The 22,882-nt window shown below is 46.5% G+C and overlaps 8 protein-coding genes across 8 annotated transcripts; 3 read left to right on the top strand and 5 right to left on the bottom strand.

Moving 5' to 3' along the window:
* Window positions 1-178: 178 nt before the first annotated feature.
* PADG_11297 (uncharacterized protein) lies at window positions 179-382 on the bottom strand (the record flags this gene model as incomplete). The annotated part of the gene is made up of 1 exon (XM_010759554.1): window positions 179-382. One exon carries the CDS (start codon window positions 380-382, stop codon window positions 179-181), a length of 204 nt encoding a protein of 67 aa, XP_010757856.1.
* A 1,998-nt stretch (window positions 383-2,380) lies between these two features.
* Window positions 2,381-4,042, bottom strand: PADG_01667 (ssDNA-dependent ATPase MGS1; the record flags this gene model as incomplete). Its single annotated transcript, XM_010759237.1, has 1 exon — window positions 2,381-4,042. One exon carries the CDS (start codon window positions 4,040-4,042, stop codon window positions 2,381-2,383), a length of 1,662 nt encoding a protein of 553 aa, XP_010757539.1.
* Window positions 4,043-5,769: 1,727 nt separating this feature from the next.
* Window positions 5,770-7,592, top strand: PADG_01665 (uncharacterized protein; the record flags this gene model as incomplete). Its single annotated transcript, XM_010758715.1, has 8 exons — window positions 5,770-5,831; window positions 5,904-5,972; window positions 6,058-6,142; window positions 6,206-6,311; window positions 6,376-6,448; window positions 6,502-6,669; window positions 6,790-7,213; window positions 7,299-7,592. 8 exons carry the CDS (start codon window positions 5,770-5,772, stop codon window positions 7,590-7,592), a joined length of 1,281 nt encoding a protein of 426 aa, XP_010757017.1.
* A 596-nt stretch (window positions 7,593-8,188) lies between these two features.
* Window positions 8,189-10,268, top strand: PADG_01664 (uncharacterized protein; the record flags this gene model as incomplete). Its single annotated transcript, XM_010758714.1, has 5 exons — window positions 8,189-8,231; window positions 8,345-8,611; window positions 8,712-9,659; window positions 9,724-9,881; window positions 9,963-10,268. 5 exons carry the CDS (start codon window positions 8,189-8,191, stop codon window positions 10,266-10,268), a joined length of 1,722 nt encoding a protein of 573 aa, XP_010757016.1.
* Window positions 10,269-11,212: 944 nt separating this feature from the next.
* On the bottom strand, window positions 11,213-11,833 carry PADG_01663 (uncharacterized protein; the record flags this gene model as incomplete). The annotated part of the gene is made up of 1 exon (XM_010758713.1): window positions 11,213-11,833. The coding sequence occupies one exon, from the start codon at window positions 11,831-11,833 to the stop codon at window positions 11,213-11,215; it is 621 nt and encodes a 206-aa protein (XP_010757015.1).
* Window positions 11,834-12,208: 375 nt separating this feature from the next.
* On the top strand, window positions 12,209-14,425 carry PADG_01662 (plasma membrane fusion protein PRM1; the record flags this gene model as incomplete). Its single annotated transcript, XM_010759236.1, has 1 exon — window positions 12,209-14,425. One exon carries the CDS (start codon window positions 12,209-12,211, stop codon window positions 14,423-14,425), a length of 2,217 nt encoding a protein of 738 aa, XP_010757538.1.
* A 935-nt stretch (window positions 14,426-15,360) lies between these two features.
* On the bottom strand, window positions 15,361-17,059 carry PADG_01661 (uncharacterized protein; the record flags this gene model as incomplete). The annotated part of the gene is made up of 5 exons (XM_010758712.1): window positions 15,361-15,952; window positions 16,096-16,621; window positions 16,725-16,761; window positions 16,827-16,852; window positions 16,942-17,059. The coding sequence occupies 5 exons, from the start codon at window positions 17,057-17,059 to the stop codon at window positions 15,361-15,363; spliced, it is 1,299 nt and encodes a 432-aa protein (XP_010757014.1).
* A 1,331-nt stretch (window positions 17,060-18,390) lies between these two features.
* On the bottom strand, window positions 18,391-22,686 carry PADG_01660 (xanthine dehydrogenase; the record flags this gene model as incomplete). The annotated part of the gene is made up of 5 exons (XM_010758711.1): window positions 18,391-20,071; window positions 20,137-20,929; window positions 20,976-22,071; window positions 22,176-22,379; window positions 22,453-22,686. The coding sequence occupies 5 exons, from the start codon at window positions 22,684-22,686 to the stop codon at window positions 18,391-18,393; spliced, it is 4,008 nt and encodes a 1,335-aa protein (XP_010757013.1).
* Window positions 22,687-22,882: the final 196 nt, after the last annotated feature.

Below are 22,882 nucleotides of genomic sequence, written 5' to 3'. Positions count from 1 at the left end.
AAGGGGCTATAGGACAACACGGGTGTTTCAATGACGAAGCAAGAGGCTATATATCAAAATTCATGAAGGAGAAAACAGGGGTGTATATATATCAAGTGAAAATGCCATGCGGATGGTGATGTGTGAGTATATCACAGTAAGAGAGCCAAAGCACAGGCAGCACATGGAGGGTTGAAGACTATTTGCGTTTCTTTGGGTCTGGCATTACTGCATGCGTCTGCATAGGGGCGGCTGGTACGTTGCCCAAGGTATTGGAACCAACGGACATGCCCAGTTTTGACCCTACAACAGCCCGCTGCAAGGTCCTGAATACATTCGCCATATTCGAAATAATCATCTTCTGAATGCCTTGACTTGGTACTACTGCTCTCGCGGGCTTCATTGTCAACGTAGGTGAACGAGGTAGATTCCGTTACTCCCAAAGTCAGTGATGCAAAGTTCCGCTGCTATCATGTTTTCCTTTGATGTTGCTTAGGTTGTGATCCCCTGTCAGTGGAGCAGAAGGAGGCCAAATCCAGCCGCCTGACTCGTTGTGTCCCGGGGGGTGGGAATTATGTGATCTGCTGGTGACGGGGCATATGACGGGGGGCCTTGACTAGAGCCTCTTGTCTGAACGAAGAGGGGAGGTCACTGGAGAACTCCTCATCAGGAGTTGCGCAACATTGGTGATCGATGGAACGTCAAACAGATAAACTTGGAGTTGGTGCACCTTCGAGATAGACTTTTGTTGCCCCAGAACAGAGGTACACCTCTAACCGAAAAGAACTTGGGGAAGACAGAGCGGGTATTTCTGCGATAGGCCCCTAGAAATGTGCTTTTTCAACAAGTGTTCTATCACAGACTGCGCAGTGCTTGGATGAGAGTAATGCCTCGACAACGAAGTTCCTTTGTAGGTTGGATAGTGGACAAGAACCTGATGGTACAGCCTAAGTACAACATGGTTTTCTTGGGAAATTGGTCTCGTTTTCGATGGCCGAAGCCCAACACGTAATTTCAAGCAAAGCTCTTCTGCCAACAGGGAGACAAGCTTGGTGAGAGAAATGAGTAAATCCGTCAATCCAATTTTGGCAAGGGTGAAATCTGTCGCCCTCGCGTGGAGCCTGGTTACCGATATACTGCCTTTGCTAGAAAAAGCACATCAGAATGCTCACCACGAGGGCCTATATGAGGGAGTGAAGGATGTGGAATGCTTGAAAAGGCGGCATTCATTAACCATCCTCTCTTCCTTCGAGAGGTGAAAATGGTTAACTGGGACATCAGGAGGAGTTGTATCTAGTATTACCAAGGTAGAGGAAGGAAGAAGACCGGATCGGATTTGTAAAATGACTTTGGCTGTCATCGATCTGTAGCGATTCACCCAGGCCTTTAATTCTGTAACGAACGAATTTGTTCCAACGAAAGTATCTTCTTTTGCCTTGCGGAGGGCTTCCTGTCGATATTTGCGAGCATTGAACTTTGGACTCATAAATAGCCAGATCTGCTCATAGTTGCGGAGACGTGGCAGCCCATTCTCCTCACACACATTTTGAAGATCACATGGGTTTCCTCTCTGGTTTGCGTGGATGGACGACTGGGTGCTGAGTTTGATGTGAAAAGAATGTAAAATGTCCGGAATAGGAGGCCAAACCCCAAACCTCACTTACAATCTGCCGGGGAGAGAATACAATTTGTGTCACACGGGTGGGGGAAGAAGAACTGGGAGTGGGATGGGGATAAAATTGACTTTGAGAAGGTGGGGATATATTGTCCATATTAACCCCTATCGCATGACCAAAAACTCAAGAGGCAAATGGAGAACCATTGTCCACAACCAAGCTCTGGGGTATAGTGCCTTTTCACTACATGGAGGAGTAGTAAAATCGATAAACAAACAGCGACGGACAAGAACACCGTAAGTAACGAGAGGAGAAGACAAGTGTGTAGCAAAGAATTGAAGCTATCGAAAGCCTCGGGAGACTTTTTGAGAGATTCCATTTCATTTCGAAAAGGCGACGTCAGAACTTCATTCTTGGGGCAGGCCGTCATGTTGAGGCCTGATGAAGTGCATTTCATGTCAATATAACCGCCATTGGTCGATGAGGTAGGTGAAGGTGGATCCCGGTTGAGGGCATAATGCAGGAAGCTAACTATATGCTGTTTTATTGCACGATGGAGGCTTAGGGCGCTGACGCCAACCTGTGAAACTAGAAACAAGACAAGGCGCAGCCGCTGACATCACTGGGCCTCACAGTAGAAAAACCACGAGGTTGGAATAATTGAATGGCTGACTGCGGGAGAAGATCGGAATGCTTTGTAAATCAGCCAGTGTCTACCGTAAAGATATATCGACTCTATCAATCATTCGCTATCAAAATGCAGGTTGTAGTCATGCTTGTTGGACTCAATCACCCACGCACTCAAAGTCACTATGAAGGTCTGAATCTACCTGCAACCCAAGATCGCGATCCTCTAGGAATTGTCTGCCCTGCAATTTTTCAGGGAGATACACCTGTGCCACTTTGCCATCCACATAGTTTGGGTTGTACTTATATTCCTTTCCATAGCCCATTTCTTTCATTAACCTTGTTGGAGCATTTCTCAAATGTATGGGAATGGGTAGGCCTGCCATCCCGGGCTCCTCCAAGACAGCCATTGCGTTGCTTAGACCCCGATAGGCCCTTGTGCTTTTCCTTGATAGAGCCATGGCAACTGTAGCGTGTGCAAGGTTGATACGTGCCTCAGGCATGCCGATTTTCTCCACCGCAGTGTATGTAGCGGTCGCAAGAGAGAGCATCGTATTATCTGCTAGTCCGATGTCCTCAGAAGCAACCACTATCAGACGTCGAGCTATGTAAAGCGGATCCTCGCCGGATTGAATCATCCGTGCTAGATAATAGAGTGCTGCATCAGGATCGCTCCCTCGGATGGACTTATGAAACGCAGATATGGTGTCATAGTGTTGGTCACCGGCGCGATCATATACGAGGGTCCTAGTTAATGATTTCTTAAGTTCATCTTTAGTCATTCCCTCACGATGTGACAGATCCATTGCGAGTTCCAGTAGATTAAGAGACGTTCGAGCATCGCCATCAGCAAATGCAGCAAGATATTTGATCAATTCGTCGTCCACCAGAGAAGAGGGTGAATAATTTGGTCCCTCGACTTCCAGGGCCCGATTAAGTATCATAATGATATCTTGGTCTTTGAGCTTTGAGAGGGTGAACGTGCGGCATCGAGATAACAGAGCGTTTTGGACCTTAAATGATGGATTCTCAGTGGTGGTGCCAATTAATGTGATTTGGCCGCTCTCGACGGGACTGAGGAAAACGTCCTGCTGTGATTTGGAAAATCGGTGGATCTCGTCACAAAAGAGGATAGTTTTCTTCCCAGACAAGCTGAGCTCATTCCTTGCTTCAGCGAATAGTTTCTTGCATTCCGCAACTCCGGAGTTGGTGCTGTTGATTTCCACGAATCTGCTGCCAACCATTTTTGCAATGACTCTTGCAATTGTCGTTTTCCCTGTGCCGGCACCACCCCAGAGCACCATACTGGGGACCCGATCCTGTTCGATAAGTCCCCGAAGCACTCCCGATGGTCCAACAAGCTCCTGGCCACAGACATCATCCAAGGTTTGCGGACGCATTCGTTCAGCTAGAGGAGCAGCATTTCTGAGAGCATTAGACACCCGGCTCCGTTTCGCTGAATGGCCACCGCCTTCTCCCAGCAAAGCCGGTATAGCATCTCCAGGCCCATTGAAATTTCGCTGGAGTCCATCCTGATCTATGAATGATCGCTTCCCTTTGAGTGTTGGAAGTTGAGTTGGACCTGAAGTTGGAATAGGAGTGGGAGACGATGTGTGGCTATTTATATTGGAGACTGGCTGGGAAACAGCCTTCCTTGAAGAGTTTTGGAAAAAATAAGAGACAGGGTGGTTCCCTTGGGAAGAGCGATCAGTTGTCTGGCCTGAGCCGGCGTCAGTAATGAAGCTCTGGCAGTCTGAATCTATATGGTCGTTGATCTTGTTCTCCCGGACGGACTTGTCACAGATGGGGCATCTGACCATGCTGACAACCGCTGGGGAGTATTCCTAGGCGTAATGAAGGATGGCGCGGAATCCTAATAATTTCTCGAGTCCTTGACAATGTCCTTGAAACAGTTGTCAGTGGGAGAATTTACCAGCTTCATCGGGGGAGCTCGCAGCAATAAACAGCTCCAGCCAATCAGGGACATGATGACTAATCCAAAGGAACATTTGCTAGCCGTCACTCCGCACTCCGCACTCCGCACTCTGAACCTCCCCAATGTTCAGCGCCAATAATTAGATAACGAAACTCCCAAGTGAGCAAGCAGATCACCCAAGTGAGCGGATCACCAATTCAAAAATATCTTCTCATTTAACTACTCATCCATCCCAACACACAATTATGCCACCAATTTGCAATAAAAACACTTCAAATTCTCTTGAGAGAGAGGGGAGGCTTGAACTCTTGATAAATGCTTTAAAAAATCAAGAAATCTCCCCAATCTGTGAAGCTGCACATGTATTTAATATGTCATTATCTTCTTTAAATTATCAACTCAATGACCAGACTGCTTGCATGAATCTACATGCAAATTCAATCAAATTAACCCAGGCTGAGGAGAATAGGCTAGTTGAATGGGTGCTGGATCAAGCTAAACAAGGATTTCCCCCACAGTCAGCATTTATTGAGGATATAGCTAATTATCTTCTTACTCTACAGAATTCCACCACCTCCACCACTACCCCTCCATGTTGGCAAGAACTGGGTGTCAAATCTAGGGGCATGTTGTCCTGAGCTTCAGACTCATTACTCCAGACACTATAATCATGACCAGGCCAAATATGAGGATATAAAAATTATTCAGACTTGATTTAAGATCTTGAAGAATGCAATTACTAAGTATGAGATTCTGTCAGAGAATATATACAACTTTGATGAGATTGACTTTGCAATAAGACTGTATTCTCTTAAGATTATTACCAGCAGTGAGTGCTACAGTCAGACAAAGCTCTTATACTTTGGAAATTAAAAATGAGTGACTGTAATTGTATCAGTCAATATGTCAGAATGAACTATATTCTCATATATATTCAATGCGAATGAGATAGAGATGTAAAAAGCAGAATAGATCTAGACATCAAATTCAACATGCAGTAGATCTAACTGGAAATGAAGCTCAGAATCTTATTATTCCATCTGCTGCATCTGTTGAATAGACAGTTTTTCAACTCTGTAAGTTTTTATTATTTGAGTTTGCAATGACTTTAATGAGCTCCACAATGCTGTAGCAATTATGACACTCTTAGACATACAAGAATAAGATGTCCCCAATCTAGTGTAAATTAATTTAATTTAATTAAGTGTTGTGATGTTGAGATAATTTGATTTAAAATCTAGTGAGTTGAAATATGATGATTTTGTGATCTGCTCGCTTGGGTGATCCGCTCGCTTGGGAATTACGTTAGTTAGTTACATAATGAGCCCCGGGGTTCGGCTCTTGGATGCAGCTCGAGAACACACACGAAATGCAAATGCTCAGTCAGCGCTGACACGCAGACAGCAGTTTGCTTCATGACTGTGTTACTCTACTTCTAATCCTTCGTGATCGTCTTGGTGTGCTTTCTAGTCCATATGCTCGAGGAGCGGCAACTGATGGGAAATGTCCTTGTTGTCGACACGCTACTTCATACACGGGCTTCCAACAATCGGCCGCTGTCGAACAGTCATCGATATTCGGAGAATACCAGCGAGAGGGATATCTTCAACTATGCCACGAATGGACCCATTTCGCCCCGCAAAGCGGGTTGCAGGGCAGAAACAAGATGTCTGGTATGGCGCATTCATACATACAATCAATTTGCCCAATTCTAGGATATCAGTTCTGCTTACTCGTGATTCTAGGTCGATTATTAATGAAGCTGCTGCCGCTTCGCCTGTCCAACCTATTGTAAACATGGGCCAAGGGTTTTTGTGAGTGCGCATGGCATTTTATACCATTTTTCTTTTTGGTAGTTCAAAATTGTGGACTAATCAAGTTTTCAAATCGCGGATACAGTGGCTACAATCCCCCTAAATTTGTTATTGATGCGGCAAAAGATGCCCTAGACAAGGTCGAATGCAATCAATATGCTCCTACAAAGGTTCTTGGCCCCACTGACCTTATAATCTTTTGAGGTTTGGATGTCCCGGTTAACATTCAACAGGGCAACCCGCGGCTCAAGAAAGCCATTGCCAATGCGTATTCTCCGTTCTTTGGCCGGGAACTAAACCCTGACACTGAGGTGACCATCACAACCGGTGCCAATGAAGGTTAGGCCCCACGAATTCGACCACCTGTGAAACAGCGCATGAAGCTAATACGAAATTGCTACAGGAATGCTAAGTGCATTTATGGCGTTTATTGAACAAGGAGATGAAGTCATCATTTTTGAACCATTCTTTGATCAGTACGTTTCTCCCTTATTTGCTACTACGCTTTCAGAAACTAAACTCCTGATAGATACATAAGCAATATTGAGATGCCTGGAGGGACTATAAGATATGTGCCTTTACACCCCCCTGAAGATGGTACAAAAAGAACATCTTCTGCTTCGGAATGGAAGATAGATTTCGACGAGCTGGAGAGAACCATCACCCCCCAAACCAGAATGATTGTAAGTTTGATGTTGTCATTTACAATTAATTGCCCAATTGCTTACTCTCCTAACTAGGTTCTTAACTCACCGTAAGCATGATATGTATTTGCACCCCATGTATAAATCCCATTTTATTTTAACATCATATGCAGGCACAATCCGGTAGGAAAAGTTTTCTCGCGCGAAGAACTCGAAAAGATAGCCGCGCTTTGTGTTAAGAATAATATTATAATTCTCTCTGATGAGGTTTATGATCGCCTCTACTATGTCCCATTTACGCGCATAGCTACGCTGTCTCCCGAGGTTGCAGCTCTCACACTCACTGTCGGGTCGATCGGGAAGAATTTCTATGCAACTGGGTGGAGAGTTGGGTACCTTATTGGCCTCGAGCATATGATAAAATTTGTTGCGGCTGCACATACAAGAATCTGCTACAGCAGCGTTGCGCCTTTGCAAGCAGCTGCAGCAGTTGGTTTCGAGAAGGCGGACCAAGTTGGATTTTGGGACCAAAGCAGAGCGGAGATGCGAGCAAAAATGGACAAGTTCTGTGAAGTATTCGATGAGCTTGGCATTCCTGTGAGTGCCCCCCTTTCTTTTTCCTAAATCGTGGTACTCAATTTATTCATAATTTGTTTCCTGAGACTTATATTTTGCGCTGTAGTATTCTGACCCAGAAGGCGGCTATTTCGTCCTTGCAAATATGGCTGCTGTTAAGCTTCCGGAGAATTATTCGTTCCCTCCCCACGTTGCAAGTCGCCCTCGCGATTTCAAATTGGCCTGGTTTCTTATCCAAGAGGTCGGGGTTGCAGCAATTCCGCCCACAGAGTTCTACACGGACACGAATGCACACATTGCTGAAAACTATCTGCGGTTTGCCGTGTGCAAAAACGATGATGTTTTGGAGACTGCGAAGGAACGTTTACGTAAACTGAGGAAGTACATTGTCCACCAATGAACCCTTCCGGGGGAACCTATAATTTTTTCGGGTTTCCACAAGTACCTATGGGGCTCGATATGGATTTTGGCGTAGTTAAACTGGAGTGATGATTCCTCTTAAACCCTCTTAATGGACAATTCCGGCATAATTTTAACCAGCTGCATAACTACTATCTTGAGCTACATAAGTCGATATAACACATCTTCTGCGCCGTAAATAGCACCGCATATACAAATCCATACAAATCCCCTCAGTACCCGATGCGCCGCCAGACCTAGGGGCAGAGATTGTAATGGCCGCTAAGCTTCTTTGAGCTTGGCGGCCAACCCGGTGATCGTCTTGCGCAGAGAACTTCAAAAAGCGACGACAAGCTGAACTTCCGCCGAAAACAACCACAGCCAGGGACAAAACTACAGACCAGGTACCGCGAAATCGACTTAATATCTACGGAGCCTTTTTTGTCCTTTGTCGCTGTTGAATCCCCGTTTCGATCGATACTCTCTGTACCGGCGATTGGAGGACGGATTGACACTCCTACTGTCCTGCCCGCAGAGTTTATTCCGCAATTTTCACGTTCTCCCCAAAGAAGACCAGCTTCAAAACGGCATGTGATCATGGGTGACCAGCAGAATATCTCTCAGCTTCTGGCAGCCTTAGGTACTTCAATTCCGTCTTTGTCGCTGTGAGGGCTCGTTTTTTTTTTTGCTTTTCAAGATTTTTTGCTGACCCTGCGATTTTTTTAATTTTTTAATTTTTTTTTTTTTACCTAGCTGCCCACCAGGCGTCCACTACAGCGGGACAGACATCTTCGCCTCACCAAGGGCAGCTGCCTCTAAACGCATACTCTGGAACATACCCTCTCCCAGCGTCATCAACTAATGTTGGAAACTATTCTTTGCCACCCCCCGATAATACCGGGAGCTTAGATATCAGTGGCGCCAAACCCATCAACACCGGCTCGGTTAGCATAGCGGACGCAATCGCTAAGGCGCGAGTCATTGCTGCTGAGAAAGGAATTGTATATGACACAAACAGAGGTACAGAATTGCGGACATGTATATGTGTTACTTCTATATTTCCAAGTTCCCCAAGAGAAAAAAGTTTTCCCGCAAACTTTGCTAACTAGAGAACCCTCAGGGCCTCCGCGGGGAGTAGATTCACGACGAGACCCACGATCTTACCGGCGTTCACGATCGCCGTCAAGAAGCCCCCCCCGCATTACGCGTGATACCTACCGCGATAATTATAACCCGTATCGCGATGAGCGTCGGCCTGATAGGCGAAATGCAAATGAGCGTGCTTATGCACGGGAACGTTCTTTCTCCCCTCGCCCCGGTGGTCGAGGAAAGGAGTCATACTCTCCAAAGCCTTCAAGACAATATTGGGGAGCAGATGATAGGTCCCCTCCCGGTCGAAGAGCGGGTAGTATTGTTGACGATAATGTGGAAACCATTAGTGTTGAGTCTGGTCTGGTTGGTCTGATTATCGGCCGCCAGGGCGAGAGTCTGCGGAGAATCGAGTCAGATACCGGGACAAGGATACAGTTTCTGGATAATGCGGATCCCAACAGTTCGGTCAGACTGTGCAAGATTACGGGAAATAGGGCTGCAAGAGAAGATGCTAAAGCCGAAATCACGCGAAGTATCAGCGAGAGTGGTGCGTCTCGATCCAGCAATAAACCACCTGGCCATTTGCCATCTAAAGCGATGGGTCAGTCTCCACAGGACGACGAAGATGCTGTACGGATCATGGTTCCTGACCGGACGGTTGGCCTCATTATTGGCCGCGGAGGAGAGACAATCCGAGACCTCCAGGAACGAAGCGGGTGCCATGTGAACATTGTTAATGAGAGCAAAAGCATCAACGGACTTCGCCCTGTCAATTTAATAGGATCGCCAGAGGCAACTGAGAGGGCGAAGAACTTCATCCTTGAAATCGTTGAAAGTGATACCCGGCAGCTTGCGAACCCACAGCAGCGGGAACAGCGGCCGCCATATGGAGATTCTACTGGGGGACCCGGCGGGGAGAAGGTTAATGACACGATATATATCCCTCCAGATGCTGTTGGGATGATTATCGGAAAAGGTTCATACACAATCCCCTCTCCGTTTGGATTATTGTCCACCCCAGGGCTAACCATTTCATACAGGTGGGGATACTATCAAGGAAATGCAAGCTATTACCGGTTGCAGGATCAATATTCAGTCCCCCGTTGGCCGTGATGCTGAGCGAGAAGTCACATTAGTCGGGAGCAGAGGCGCCATCGAAGAGGCAAAGAGAATGATAATGGAGAAAATCGAGAGCCCAGTAAGTAAAATTTAGTTTCCAACCTTAAGGGACCATGCGGAATTCTCTTGCATTTGATAGCATCAGTGCTGACTGCCCCAGGAATACAAATCTCGTTCCCAGCCCTCGCGCCGTGACGACTCGTATGGTGAACGGTACTCCTCCAGGCCGCAGCAGCGCCAGCCGTACTACCAGGAGCAGAGCAGGCAAGCCCCGCAAAATTCTGCTCCGCAACCGGGCTCCTCTCAACCAGGCGGCGAGGAGGATCCCTATGCCCGTTGGGGAGGATACCAGAATTGTGTCGCGTATTGGTACGCTACCATGCAGCAACAAGCACAACAACAGCAGGCTGGCCAAGTTCCACCGGGTCATTCTGAACCACCTCCTGGACCACCTGGAGTCTCATAAATCTCATGATCGAGCCGGGTTTCTCGTTTGTTAAATTGGTAGATGTGTCAGTCGCTTTGCCCCAATTGCGATACCCCTTCTCCTCCCGTCCCCTTATTTCCTCGCCTTTTTTCTTTTTTTCTATGCGCAAACGCTTGGAGCGTGCCTCTAAATTTAAAATTGCCTATTTTCCGCCTCATTTGTCGCGCCTCCATTGCTTGTTCATGTATGGCAAAACATAACCACGTAAGGATCCCACGTATTTCAACGCCTATTTGAACTTGGTGGATATGAGTTAATACAATACGTTTTTATCGCAAAAAAGCCGGAGTTTAACGTCTTTCTCTTCTGTTTGTTCCCCCCACGCCCTTTTCGGCCATGTTATGTAGTATGTTCTTATTTTCTCCGTTTGCTTGATGGACTACGCTTTCATGGAAGTTGAGAGACTGTATATATGACTAACAAATGCAATATTATACAACGATTTGGAAACTCTTGACTTGGTGGACGCTATCGTTAATTATTTATAAGTGCCCAGCATCTTCTGCTATTTGCTGGCTTGCTGGCTCTCCTACCGATTCTTTTTATCAATTTTCCCAGATATATATATATATACTGCATAGGTAGGTAGGCTTGATAGCTACCTGGGGTGATATTTGTCTCTGTTGCCGTGGTTTTGCTCGCCCACTGTCTTCGGTTTGTTGATTTAATCCGTTTGGTATTTGCAAACCCTAACACGTTCGTCCTGGCGGTTAACTAGCTATATGGGAGGCACGTGATTACGGTAGCTGCAACCACACATAAACCAAGTTATATCGTCTTTCTTCAGTCATTGGTTCAACAGTGAATTCTTCCGACGTTTCAAATAACACATCAAGCAACGAGATGACGATCAAGAGGATATGAACGTCGGTCGGGGCTATTCATCGGAGCAGTGAAAAGGGACCAAGAATCAGCGTCAATAGTTAAACCTTGAAACGGCAAATTCTGTCCTGGTCAAGAGGCCCTCTCTCCCTTATTCTACGCGCCGCCTGCGTTTCAGGATAAAATTGAAAGCCCATTTTTGCCGCCCGATGAATAAATGGACGTAACCCCCAGTTGCAGATATCTTCGGATCTGGCAGATCTTAAGCCTTTGATTTGTTTGCTTGACTGTCGGATTTTCTTCCCAGCGTCCGATCCGAGATGTGGACCAACCAGGATGCCTGTTCTGATGACTCTGCTATTTTGGGGGAGTCGCCCGATGTAAAGAACTGACCACTCAGAGCTTGAAAATGCCTCAGAGGATTTGATTCTTCTTACATTTTGAGGATGTTTCAGACAACCTGCTGCCCGCCCGCCTGCTTGCTGCCCGGGTGCCTGCGGCGACAAAAGGATGGATGTTTGGTCACCAGAGAGCTTTCTTCCCCTTTGCAGATGTTCTGTGAGGGAGAGGTTCCCTTGAATTTTGAGCATGTAACTGTCACTAGACTGTGCTGCTCTCGAGCATTTATTTGAGTCACCTTCAAATAAATGATTTGTTGGAAGCTTCTCTGTGTTGCTATTCACCACAATATCTTTTAACAAAAGCCTTTCTTCCCCCGTCATTGTGACAACTCTTTTGTATACTGTTTTCCTTTCATGAATTTTTTTTGTTGTTTCACTATTTGCTGGTTCATTCAATGGGGTTCAATAAAATCAATAATCATCTTGAATCACTTCGGGAATAATCTCTTTGATATTCGTCTACGATATTCTCTAATCTCTTCACTTCCAGGGAATCTTCCTTCTATTTCTTTTCCTTTCCTGATACCCTGCGATTCTACCTCTTTGTTTCTTTACCCATTTTTTTTTTCGTCTCTCTCATTTCAAACCTCTTTCATATCTTTTAAACAGAAGCCCCGCCAATACCTCCTCATCATCCTGTCTCTGAATCAGTACATGCAGCGCTGGCCGCAGCGGGTTATTTGATTCTCACCTACCATGAAATTCTCACGATTTATTCCACGGTCCCGGACCCCAGGTCTGCCCCCGTACGGTGTGCAGGATTCTAATATATTCGAAAATGGCTACCGACCGTCACCACCCCCGGGTGCAATTACCCCCTATCTCGGACTCCGATCCCGTCTATCCCAAGTCTGGTTTAACCGATGGACCATACTGCTGCTACTGATTCTCGCCCGACTGCTCATAGCCATCGGTTCTCTAGGAGGAAACCTGTCCTCTGCAAGGAGAGAAGCCCTGTCTGCTTGCACAGGTGTGGAATCCATGGGTAGTGCCATGGCCTCAATGCCGCATTATATGTCTAGGGGGGTCAATGAGCTGACCGCTTCAGGGGTTGAGAAGGCAATTAACGGACTTATGTCGATGTTGGAACTTCTTGTTACTGGAGTAGAAGAGATATTTGTTTTCTTCGTCAATGTCTTGACGCAAACATACCTCTGTCTTATCACGTTCGTTGTGGCTGGAAGTCTTAATGCAGCTCTCGACGTCCTCAAAAAGGCAACTGAGTTCATTGACGAAGCGGCTGGTAAGATTGGAAAGGGACTCAACGATGGAATCGAGGGCTTCCAAAAGGCAGTGAACGGCATTTCCAAAGGTATCAACTTTTTGGGTGCGGACATTCCCAAATTAGATCTTGGCGGGCCAATCAAGGAACTGGAAGATTTATCACTTCCGGATTCCTTCACCGAGGACCTCAAAAAGCTCAAGGAAAATATCCCGAACTTTGACGATGTCAACAAATTTACAAATGGCGTTCTCCGCGCACCATTCGAAATGGTAAAGAAACTCATCAAGGATGAAATGAAGGAGTACAAATTCGACCGATCCGTCTTCCCTGTACCGCAAAAGGAGCAGCTTACATTTTGCAGTGACGACAATGGCATCAATACGTTCTTCAACAGCCTAGCTTCTCTTATCGCGAACGCCAAGAAAATATTCATTGGTGTTTTGATTGTCAGTGCGATATTGGTCTGTATTCCAATGGCATATCGTGAAATACGATCCTGGCGCTCTATGAAGGAGCGATCTGCCCTAGTGCGAAGAGATGCCCATGACCCTATGGATGTTGTATACATCGTCTCAAGGCCCTTCACTTCAACAGCTGGTCTCAAATTTGCAAATTTGTTCGGCTCAGACCGCAGAGAGGTGCTTGCGCGATGGGTTGTGGCTTATGTAACATCTCCACCGGCGCTTTTCCTACTCTCACTCGGAATTGCTGGGCTTTTCTCATGTGCCTGCCAGATAATCCTCCTAAAAGCTGTGCAAAAGGAAGTTCCAGGCCTAACAAACCAAGTCAGCCAATTTGCCGACAAAGTCGTGTTTTCTCTCAATAATGCCTCCGAGCAATGGGCCATCAGCACCAACCGTGTCATCGACGATACAAACAACGATATCAACGGAAAGGTTTTCGGTTGGGTGAACGATACCACAAAGTCAGTCAATGATACGCTCAACGCCTTCGTTGATGAGACGAGCAAAGTTCTCGACAAAAGTTTCGGCGGCACAATCCTCCACGACCCTATTAAGGAGGTCTTGAACTGTCTCATTGGCTTGAAGATCAAGGGCATCCAAAAGGGCCTAACCTGGGTATCCGATCATGCCCATATTGATTTTCCCAACATGCGCAACGACACGTTCTCCCGAGGCGCAATAGACAGTATAATGGGAGAAAACAACACAAAAGCGGATAGTTTCCTCGCGAACCCAGGTGACAAATCAGCCGACAAGATCAGCGCTACAGTCCTGCGCGTCACGAACTCGATCGAATCTGGTATTCGAACGGAAGCGATAATCTCTGTTGTTATCGTCTCCATTTGGGTATTCGTTTTGTTGATGTCTATCATCCGAGCTCTTATGCTCTGGTTCCGCCCTGGAAAGACTCGCGGTGATGGCAATGGTGATTCTGAATTTCCTCATCCAGCTATGATCTCGAGGGATATGCAAGGATTCATTGATATTCCTCTGAGAACTCCTGTTCACGGTAGGCCAGCAGTGGTAGATGCCTCTGTACCCGGATATAATGCGAGACCCACAATAACGGTACAGGGTTTAAATCGAGCCCGCGACGCGGAGGACTATTACCAAGAGCAGAAGCTGGGATTCGCGGGTCACCGGGAGTTGAGAAGGGACGGTGAAGGCCACTCGCGTAAAAGCAGCTACGGGGAGGTTGAATATGCTAATGATGTCAAGAAATAAGTCTTGATTTTTCTTGATTGCTCTTCAGTTCTTACGAGTATGCGAAATGCATTACAATGGGCGTCATTCTTTGTCAAGAGTTGTTTTTTCTTAGTTTCCAGGGTTCGTCTATAACATGCGTCGTCTTGAGCTAGACATTGCACCGTGCTATCTTTCCACCCCCTTTCTCTTTTCCTTTCCTCATATCATCTATGAGTAGCATCTTACAGTGAGTTTCCCTATATCCCAGTTTGCATTATCACACTGCTGTCAACGTGGCCCGTTTCCTCTCTGCAAATGTCTAAAAGTTGAATCTTGTCAACGTCATTGCTATAAGCACTATATATAAACATACGATCCCATGAGTATCCTAACTCCTACCCACCCCTTCTTTGTCCTTGCCTATGCATACATTTCCTACCCACTAACCCCATTTTCCCTTCCTCCCAGCACCACGATCTGTATCTCTTATCTTCGATTTCACTTCTTCTTATCACGTGACTATATCACGAATGTATTGAAGGGGAATGTTAAAGTTAACTAGATGGCTTATTCTGTCCGAGGTAGAATAAAGAGAGTGTAAATTAAAACCCTAGAGAGGAGCTTTCCAATGTGATCTATTAGATGCCATTGAATTAATCTCCATTTTTTGTTTAATTTCTTGTGCAGTAGCATTTAATCTCATGACTGCATCCTAAGATGAAGCAGAAAAGTTCTCTCCTGGTGTTTGGGATTAATGAAGAATGAATAGTAAATGACATAATGTAGAAGTATAGCTTGCTAATTGACAGAGACTTAAATCACCGCTGATAAAGAAGGTCTAGAGAGATGAATTTGATTCAAAGATGCAGTTAACAAACATACATACCACTGTATAAAACCGAACAAGATACCAATGCTAAGAAGTTTGAGACACAATAGAAACCGAAAAATAAAAGGGAGAGGTTAGAATCTATTCATTGGCACCTCTCCGCACTCGGCCTTGATCTGGTTGAACTCTCATTTGGCGACGCTGTCGTTGAATCCAAAGAACCCTGTCCAATCGAGGGATCAGATAGCGGTAGCATCGTCATTTCCTGCAAATGGCCTTCCGGAATGTAATTGCGACCTTTCCGAAACAAGCCAGAGACCTTCCCGTCATGCTCGAACCGATAAATTTCCTCCTCAGAGGCATCGCGATTTCTCCATGGTGTCAGGTAATCCATTCGATATCCCTGCGAAGCATTATCTGACTCCGTAAAAGGGTTGTACTGACATTCGTCACTGTTAGCCATGGTCGATGGTGTGGCCGATGCTGGCATGGAGTTTCGGAAGCCCATGCCATGTCGGAGGGTAGAGGCTTTGGGATCACTCGCTGTCGATGTTATCCACCATCTGGGAGATATTCGTGAGAGAAGTGACTTTAACGCTGGGGCGGCAGCGGCCCAAATTGCACAATTGGTTTCAACGTTGGATAATGTGTAATCGATGTTGTATTGTCGTTCTATGTAAGGCTTATGCCACCGTCGAGATGATACGATGAGACGCGCGATTGAAACACCCGTGACGCTATGGACAGAGAAGGAAAAACCAAGATGTTAGCCTGATTTTACAGGTTGTTTGGTAGGAGTTATGGGACCATCGGGCATATCCGTAAGGCCAACTAGAAAGTTTTCATAAGGCCGGATTAAGGACGGTGGGTCAGTACGTACAGAACTCCTATACTCATCACAAGCACAACTATTTCCTTTTGCCTCCTAGGCATATTCATTCCCCAAACGATAGCCGAAGGAATGTATAGAAGCCACATGTCTAAGAATATCGACAACGTTGCAGTTGAGATAAAAAATCCTCTTCTATCGATGCATTCCCCCCCCTTGATCACCTTCCCATCCTTCATTCCATCTGCTGCTGCCCCGGCATCTATCTGGGCTTCACGATCCATGTTCTGCCAATCCCAGATGTAGCGTACGGGGCTACATTGGAAGAGGTCGGCAAAGAATACAGCGGCCATTAGGCAGAAATTGACCACGAATAGGACACGAAGCGAGCGGATGACATGAGTACGAAGGCCGTTCAGACGGAGGATAAATATAATGATCGATCCTCTTACAAAAGCGAGGATGGGGTTATAAAGGAGCTGATTTGCAAGGTTGAATTTCTCACCCACGATATCCAGCGTTGGTGTCTCTGATGGGAATGCTTCTAAGGGATACCCTTGGCGAGCATGTTTCGTATCTTACGGGAGTTAGAAGCCGATAGTTAACTAGTCACCACTCGTCCCAGGGCCGTTCAAAGGAGTGAGGAAGCGGGAGAAGATCCAGACGCGAGTAAGACTTACAGCCCCAACTTGTCGCACACATCCCTATCGACATGACCTAAATTTTCGCAATCAGATTCCATGCAAGCTCACGTTGCTGCTGGGAAGGAGGGTTTTCCATACCATCGCAATTATTACCAGTACATCATCTGTTGACGATACATATATTTAATCAGCATAACACAGGGTTCAACTTGGCGAGACGGGAGAATGCTGTCAGCCTGCAATACCTACGTACCCCATCCCCAATTCTTCGACAAAGATCTAGAGACCATGCGCAGCGCTACCAGGACAAGACTGATAGACGGGAAGACTGTGATGACCACCAGGGCCCGGACATGTTTTCCTGGCGACATGTTTTCCCTATCAGCAGCATGTCAAGCCACCAAGTCCCAGAACCGGCCGCATATCAAAATCCCGGGCCGCTCGACGTCGACGACGCGACCCCGAAACAGGAGTTATATAATAACTAGTTATCGGGTCGTATCTGAGAATGAGGTCAACGTATTGAAGACAGGAGCAAGCTTTTAAAAACGGAATCAAAGGTCCTCAAAGGAAATGTGTAGTTACAGTAACTACAGAGAAGACCAGCATTTTTCTTTCATCTTCGCAGCAAAAACTTCAACTGGAAAATGTTTGCGTCTTCCCAGCGTTAGTTAACTAACTACACGGGTAGTTAACTATTAGGAAACTGAATAATTCAAACTTGCTTTTGAGGAGCCCACAGCCTGTTAAAATAGGTTGGCTTCCCGGGTCAGTCCGTACATTCCGCTGTGTCGAAATCCTGGGTTTCCGAGGGTCAATTGTGTTTTGCCTTCGCTCTTAACAGTATATGCCTAGGTAAATACCGGTTGTTGGAGAGCATCACCACAATGAGACAACGTTGCGGTTAGTTGGCGAACAGGCCAAAATTGTATGATATCATCATAGCACTGCCTAGGTAATTAGCTAAAAGCTACTTACAAAGTTATGTACTCTGACATTTAGTGACGACTCACAATGAACAGATAATTACGTTCTTACATATTATGGAATTCTCCGATGTTATGTTGAAGATAGAACCGAACCCTTTTTTACATATTTTTCATTGGCTCAGATAGATGCAGAGTGTGGTTATCCGTGTAGTTATCGGTATATGCGCATAATAGTGTTAAATACCCGGGTTTGGATTCGATTGACTATAATCACGGAACACAACCTTGGATATCCTCTACTTACCTCGATTCTAGGCACCTGATAACCGTCGCGGATACGACATCTGCATGAGCTGCTGTTCTGCCCTGGATATCTAGACATTCGATAGGCGCATGTGGAATAGCACTGTTGTCAGTGGTTGGAGTGTGTCCCTCGAGGAAGTATGAGAAATTGCAATTGGAATGGGATCGGTTCTCAATAATCAGAAAGCAGCGGAAAAACATAAGGTCGGCAAGCCTGTGGGTTGCGCGGATCGGGTGAACCAGCTAATCATACCACGACTACGGAGCATTTAACAGAATTCAACTGCGAATTCAGATAGCTCATTTAACCAACTCATCATCTGATCAACAGATTTATTTCACCATTGAAAACGAAAGAACATTTCTTATTTACACAATTAATATCCTTGGCTAACATGGGGGGGGGGGTGGGAGTATATCACCGAGTTCACTAAACAGAGAATGTAAACGGTGTAACTTCCAGTTGTTGCCTAAATAGCAACAAAAAACCCATCCCCCTTATCCTCCACCCGACTCCTCTCTACAATCGGATCGCAGCAGCTAATCCGAATGCGCTCCGGTGTCGCCGGGCTAGCCAAGCTCAACACATGCTCAACCCCCCACTGCTTCCGTGCTGCCTTCAACGCATCGCGAATCGCAAAGAAGACAGCACTGCCCATGAACAAGGGCGGCTCGCCTACACCCCGGGATCGCTGAATCGTCCGCAGATTCTCCCACTGCACATCCTTAAGCAAACTCACGTTGAATACTTGGGGGATATCTCTGAAGCCGGGGATTTTATACGTGCCGGGCCCACGGGTGAAAAGCTGGCCAGAGGCACGGTGCCAGAGGCTCTCTTCGGTCGTGAATAGGCCCTGACCCTGGATAAAAGCGCCCTCGACCTGTCCGTAGTCGATAGCAGGATTTATACTCCGTCCCACGTCCATTTTGATATCTGCCCGAAGAGGTGTCCAGTCACCTGTCAACGTGTCAATGTGAACCTCTGCGACGGTCACGCCCTGGGTGAAGTAGTAGAACATTAGGCCCTTGTTCTCGCCCCACTTGTACCCTATGCCAGGAGTTTTGTAGAACCCATTGGCAGACAGGTTTACACGGTCAAGGTATGCTGCATTCACGAGCTGTTTCATAGTTGCGTTGGGTATTTTCTCTCTGTAAGGCTGGAGGCGCTGGTTGAGCTGTTCACAAGCATTGAAGACAGCATAGCCGTTGAGGTCAGAGCTTGCGGAGGCTGCTGTAGGGGAAGTGTTGGCCACGGTATTGGTAGCCGTTTCGGAGATGTGGACGTCGGATTGAGGGACTCCAAGTGCTTCTGCGGCGATCATGGTGATTTTGGTGTGGAGGCCTTGACCCATCTCGGTACCTCCATGTGCAACAAGGACACTTCCGTCATTGTACAGATGCACCAGAGCGCCAGCTTGGTTCAGGAAGGCAGCTGTGTAAGAGATACCGAATTTGGTTGGCACGATTGCAAGTCCTCTTTTGGACCATTTGTGTGTCCGGTTATATTCCGTGATTGCAGCGCGCCGGGATTCATAGTCGGCCTCGACCATGACCTGTTGATGCATGAGGGGTACATACCAATCGTTATCAAGTTCCTGATTGAAATGCGTTTTGTCACTACGCTTGTACATATTCATCACTTGAAGCTTTTCTACCGGGATGTTTAAATGGTCTGCAATCTCTGACATATAGGTTTCCGCAAAAAACAGCCCCTGAGGGCCACCAAAACCCCGGAATGCAGTATTAGACACCGTATTTGTACGGCACACATGTCCACGAACATGAACATTCGGAATTCTGTAGACACCATCAATATGTGATAGGCATCGATCAACAACTGCAGCAGAAAGGTCCAGCGTGTGGCCCGCATTGGCATAAACATCGGCGTCCAGCGCCAATAGTTTGCCTTCGTTTGACACGCCTACTTTCCAGTGGCAGAGAAACGGGTGTCGCTGGCCCGATGTGACAATATCCTCATCACGATTTAACATGCAACGCACAGGACGCTTAGTTTTTGAGGCAGCCACGGCACAGATACCAGCTAATTGGATCGATCTGAATTCTTTCCCTCCGAACCCACCACCCAGTCGTTTCACTCTCGATACAATCTTGTTTGATGCAACGCCAGTGACTTTGGCAACATACTCTTGCCTAAGGAGTTGTGAGCTTAGTGGCTCTTCGAAAACTGTCAGAAACACAACTGGAAAAGAACTTACGTCTCCTTAGGATTCTGTGTACTACTCCAAATCTCCATCTCACCATCCTCTGGCTTAGGGATAGCCACGCAAGCCTGAGTTTCCAGATAGAAATGTTCTTGTCCACCTATTCTCGAAACTCCAGTAAAAACATGATCTGCTGCGGCGAACGCAGCCTCTGGATCCCCATTCTTAATATACGGCTTATGATGGTCGAAGAAGGACTTTGCTTCGATCGCTTCCTCAATGGTTAGAACGGCAGGTAACTCTTCGTACTCAATCCTGACAGCTCGCGAGCCAGCTTCGGCAATTCTGGCGGAACTAGCGAGAACCATGCCAATGGGCTGACCTGCCGTGAAAACCTCATCAACAGCGAGAAATTGTTCGTCAGATCTATGGCCCCACCAATTGACTTCCGGGTTCGGAAGACACGTGTGATCGACGTATTCGACTACACCATGTATATTTAAAGCAGGTTGGAAATCGACACTGATTAATTTTGCCCGAGCCTTGGTGGAAAGGACAAGACATCCATATAGTTCATTGTGTTGTGGAGGTATGTCGTCCGTGTACTGTGCCAGGCCAGTAGTTTGCTTCAAAGCAGAGACATGTGGAACCTCCTTTCCAAGAATTTTCTTTTCATATGCCTCAGCAGCCGCATGGTCCTTCCGGCCTGAAGATATCTCTCTTTCGATTTCCGGAATTGCTTCCTCGTCAACAGCAGCCCCTTTGAGATTGGAGAGGACATCATGATAGAAGCGGTAAAAAAACCCAAGAGCAAGAGTTTTGCGATAAGTTGGCATTCCTCCTGGAACTGATGATGGAAGAATGAAATCCCTTTCCAAAAGCATCCATTGCACCCTCGAGAGTGGCTAGATCAGTCCAGTCTTTTCCCAGGAGATAAGCCTGAGTCTGCTTAGCAGGGGCTGTTGTCGGGGCCATCCCGCCATATACAAGATTCGCGCTCGTCACGATTTTTGAATCTGAAAGTGACACCCGTAAAGAAGCATTAACGATGGCAATATCATCATCCTTCCTCTTTGATTGCTTGTATGCACGGAGATATTCCCCAGATTCCTGGCCCACGGGAATTCGCAACAACGCCACGACAGCATTGGGTGCCAAGGCTGTAGATCGATATCCCTTGAAGAACTCGCCCATAGGAATTTCCGTGTCTCCTTCCAGAGACTTTGCAACCAGGATCGTGTTGGTAGCAACAAACACTGGATTTAGGTCGGATATCGGTGAAGCAGTCACTATGTTTCCCGCAGGCGACGCAACATTCCGAATCTGCCTTCCAGCAAAGTACCTGATTTGTTTCTTGATTGCAACAAACGCCTGACCCTTATTCGGGCCATACCTCTTAACCGCTTCGTCGCATATAGTCTCCAAATCCGTCAAGGAAACATTTGCCCCCAATTCCAAGTAATCATCCGTCATAGCGTACTGCTTCAACTCCGGGATATCACCAACATATATTGAATCGACGTATTTCATAGCTTTGAACTTGATCTCAATTTGCGTCTCGGTGCTGCCCCCTATAATCTTGGCAGACGGACAAACATCCTTAATTTCCAGCAACTGTTGCAGGGTAACGGGGCGATACCACCGTTTTTCCTTGTTTCCAAAGGTCAACGGTTTGAACTCAAATTTATGCAATGAAGGTGGGAAAATTAATTCACTATCAGGACTGTAGGGGATGAAATCTGGCGAATCGAACGTTCTCTCGGCGGTGGTTGTGCCGTCCGTAACCATCCTACCTTTACAGTCACCTCCTAATTTTTTCTCCATGCAGCAGCCTGAACCGCCATTTGCGGTTGCTTTGCCACAAGAAAACGATTGCGCGACATCGAGGATAGAGCGGTATCCTGTGCAGCGGCAAAGGTTGCCATCGAATGCTTCTTCAATCGCAAACTCTGAAGGCACAGGGTCGTTACGGAGCAGCGCATATAGACTCTGGTTGTGCAATGCAAAATTAATTAATTAACGGCAATCGAAAAAGGGAAGGAGATGGGTGTCTCAAAGCCATAGCTTTCTCAATAAAAAGGCCAAAATCATACCATGACAATACCGGGAGTACAAAACCCACACTGGCTACCGTTTCCAACAGCCATTCTTTGCTGAACCGCATGCGGGCTTTTCACATCTCCTATACCCTCCACGGTGATGACATGTTTCCCATCCACGCTAACGAGCGGTGCGAGACAAGCATTAACAGATGCATGATATATTTGCTTCGTTGTCTGATTAAGTTGTGAAATAACCTGCAAATATCCCCTGTCAATACTAAAGAACAAGAAAAAAAGAAAAGGCACAGAGAACAGTCTGTATACACACCACTGTACAAGCACCGCATCCCCCTTCAGCGCATCCCAGTTTCGTCCCCGTAAGTCCAACGCCCCTCAGATATTCCAACAATGTAACCTCAGGATCGGGATTTTCCAGCACGACTTTGATTCCATTGAGGTAAAATCGGAGCGTATCGTCATAACTCTCAGTTACTGAAGCTAGCGAAGGAGTATGTTTCAGTTCTATTGAGGAGTCGGGCCGTTGGATGATCAAAGGAGACATCGCCTTTTCTGGTTACGAAAGATCTACCGCAAAGCTTATCTGTCTCTCAACAAAATCTGAGTGGGGAATGACCATACAGACTCTTATGACCATCAGCTGAGATGGGTGGATATGTGATTACTCGCTCGGTCTGCTGTTGGTTGGTTATAGCTCAAACTGCGGTGGAAGCTGGAGTAGCGACCGCGGGTGAATAGCT

This window comes from Paracoccidioides brasiliensis (genome assembly GCF_000150735.1).
Source record: "Paracoccidioides brasiliensis Pb18 unplaced genomic scaffold supercont2.2, whole genome shotgun sequence".
Lineage (NCBI taxonomy): Eukaryota > Fungi > Ascomycota > Eurotiomycetes > Onygenales > Ajellomycetaceae > Paracoccidioides > Paracoccidioides brasiliensis.
This window is presented reverse-complemented; position numbering and strand designations above follow the sequence as displayed.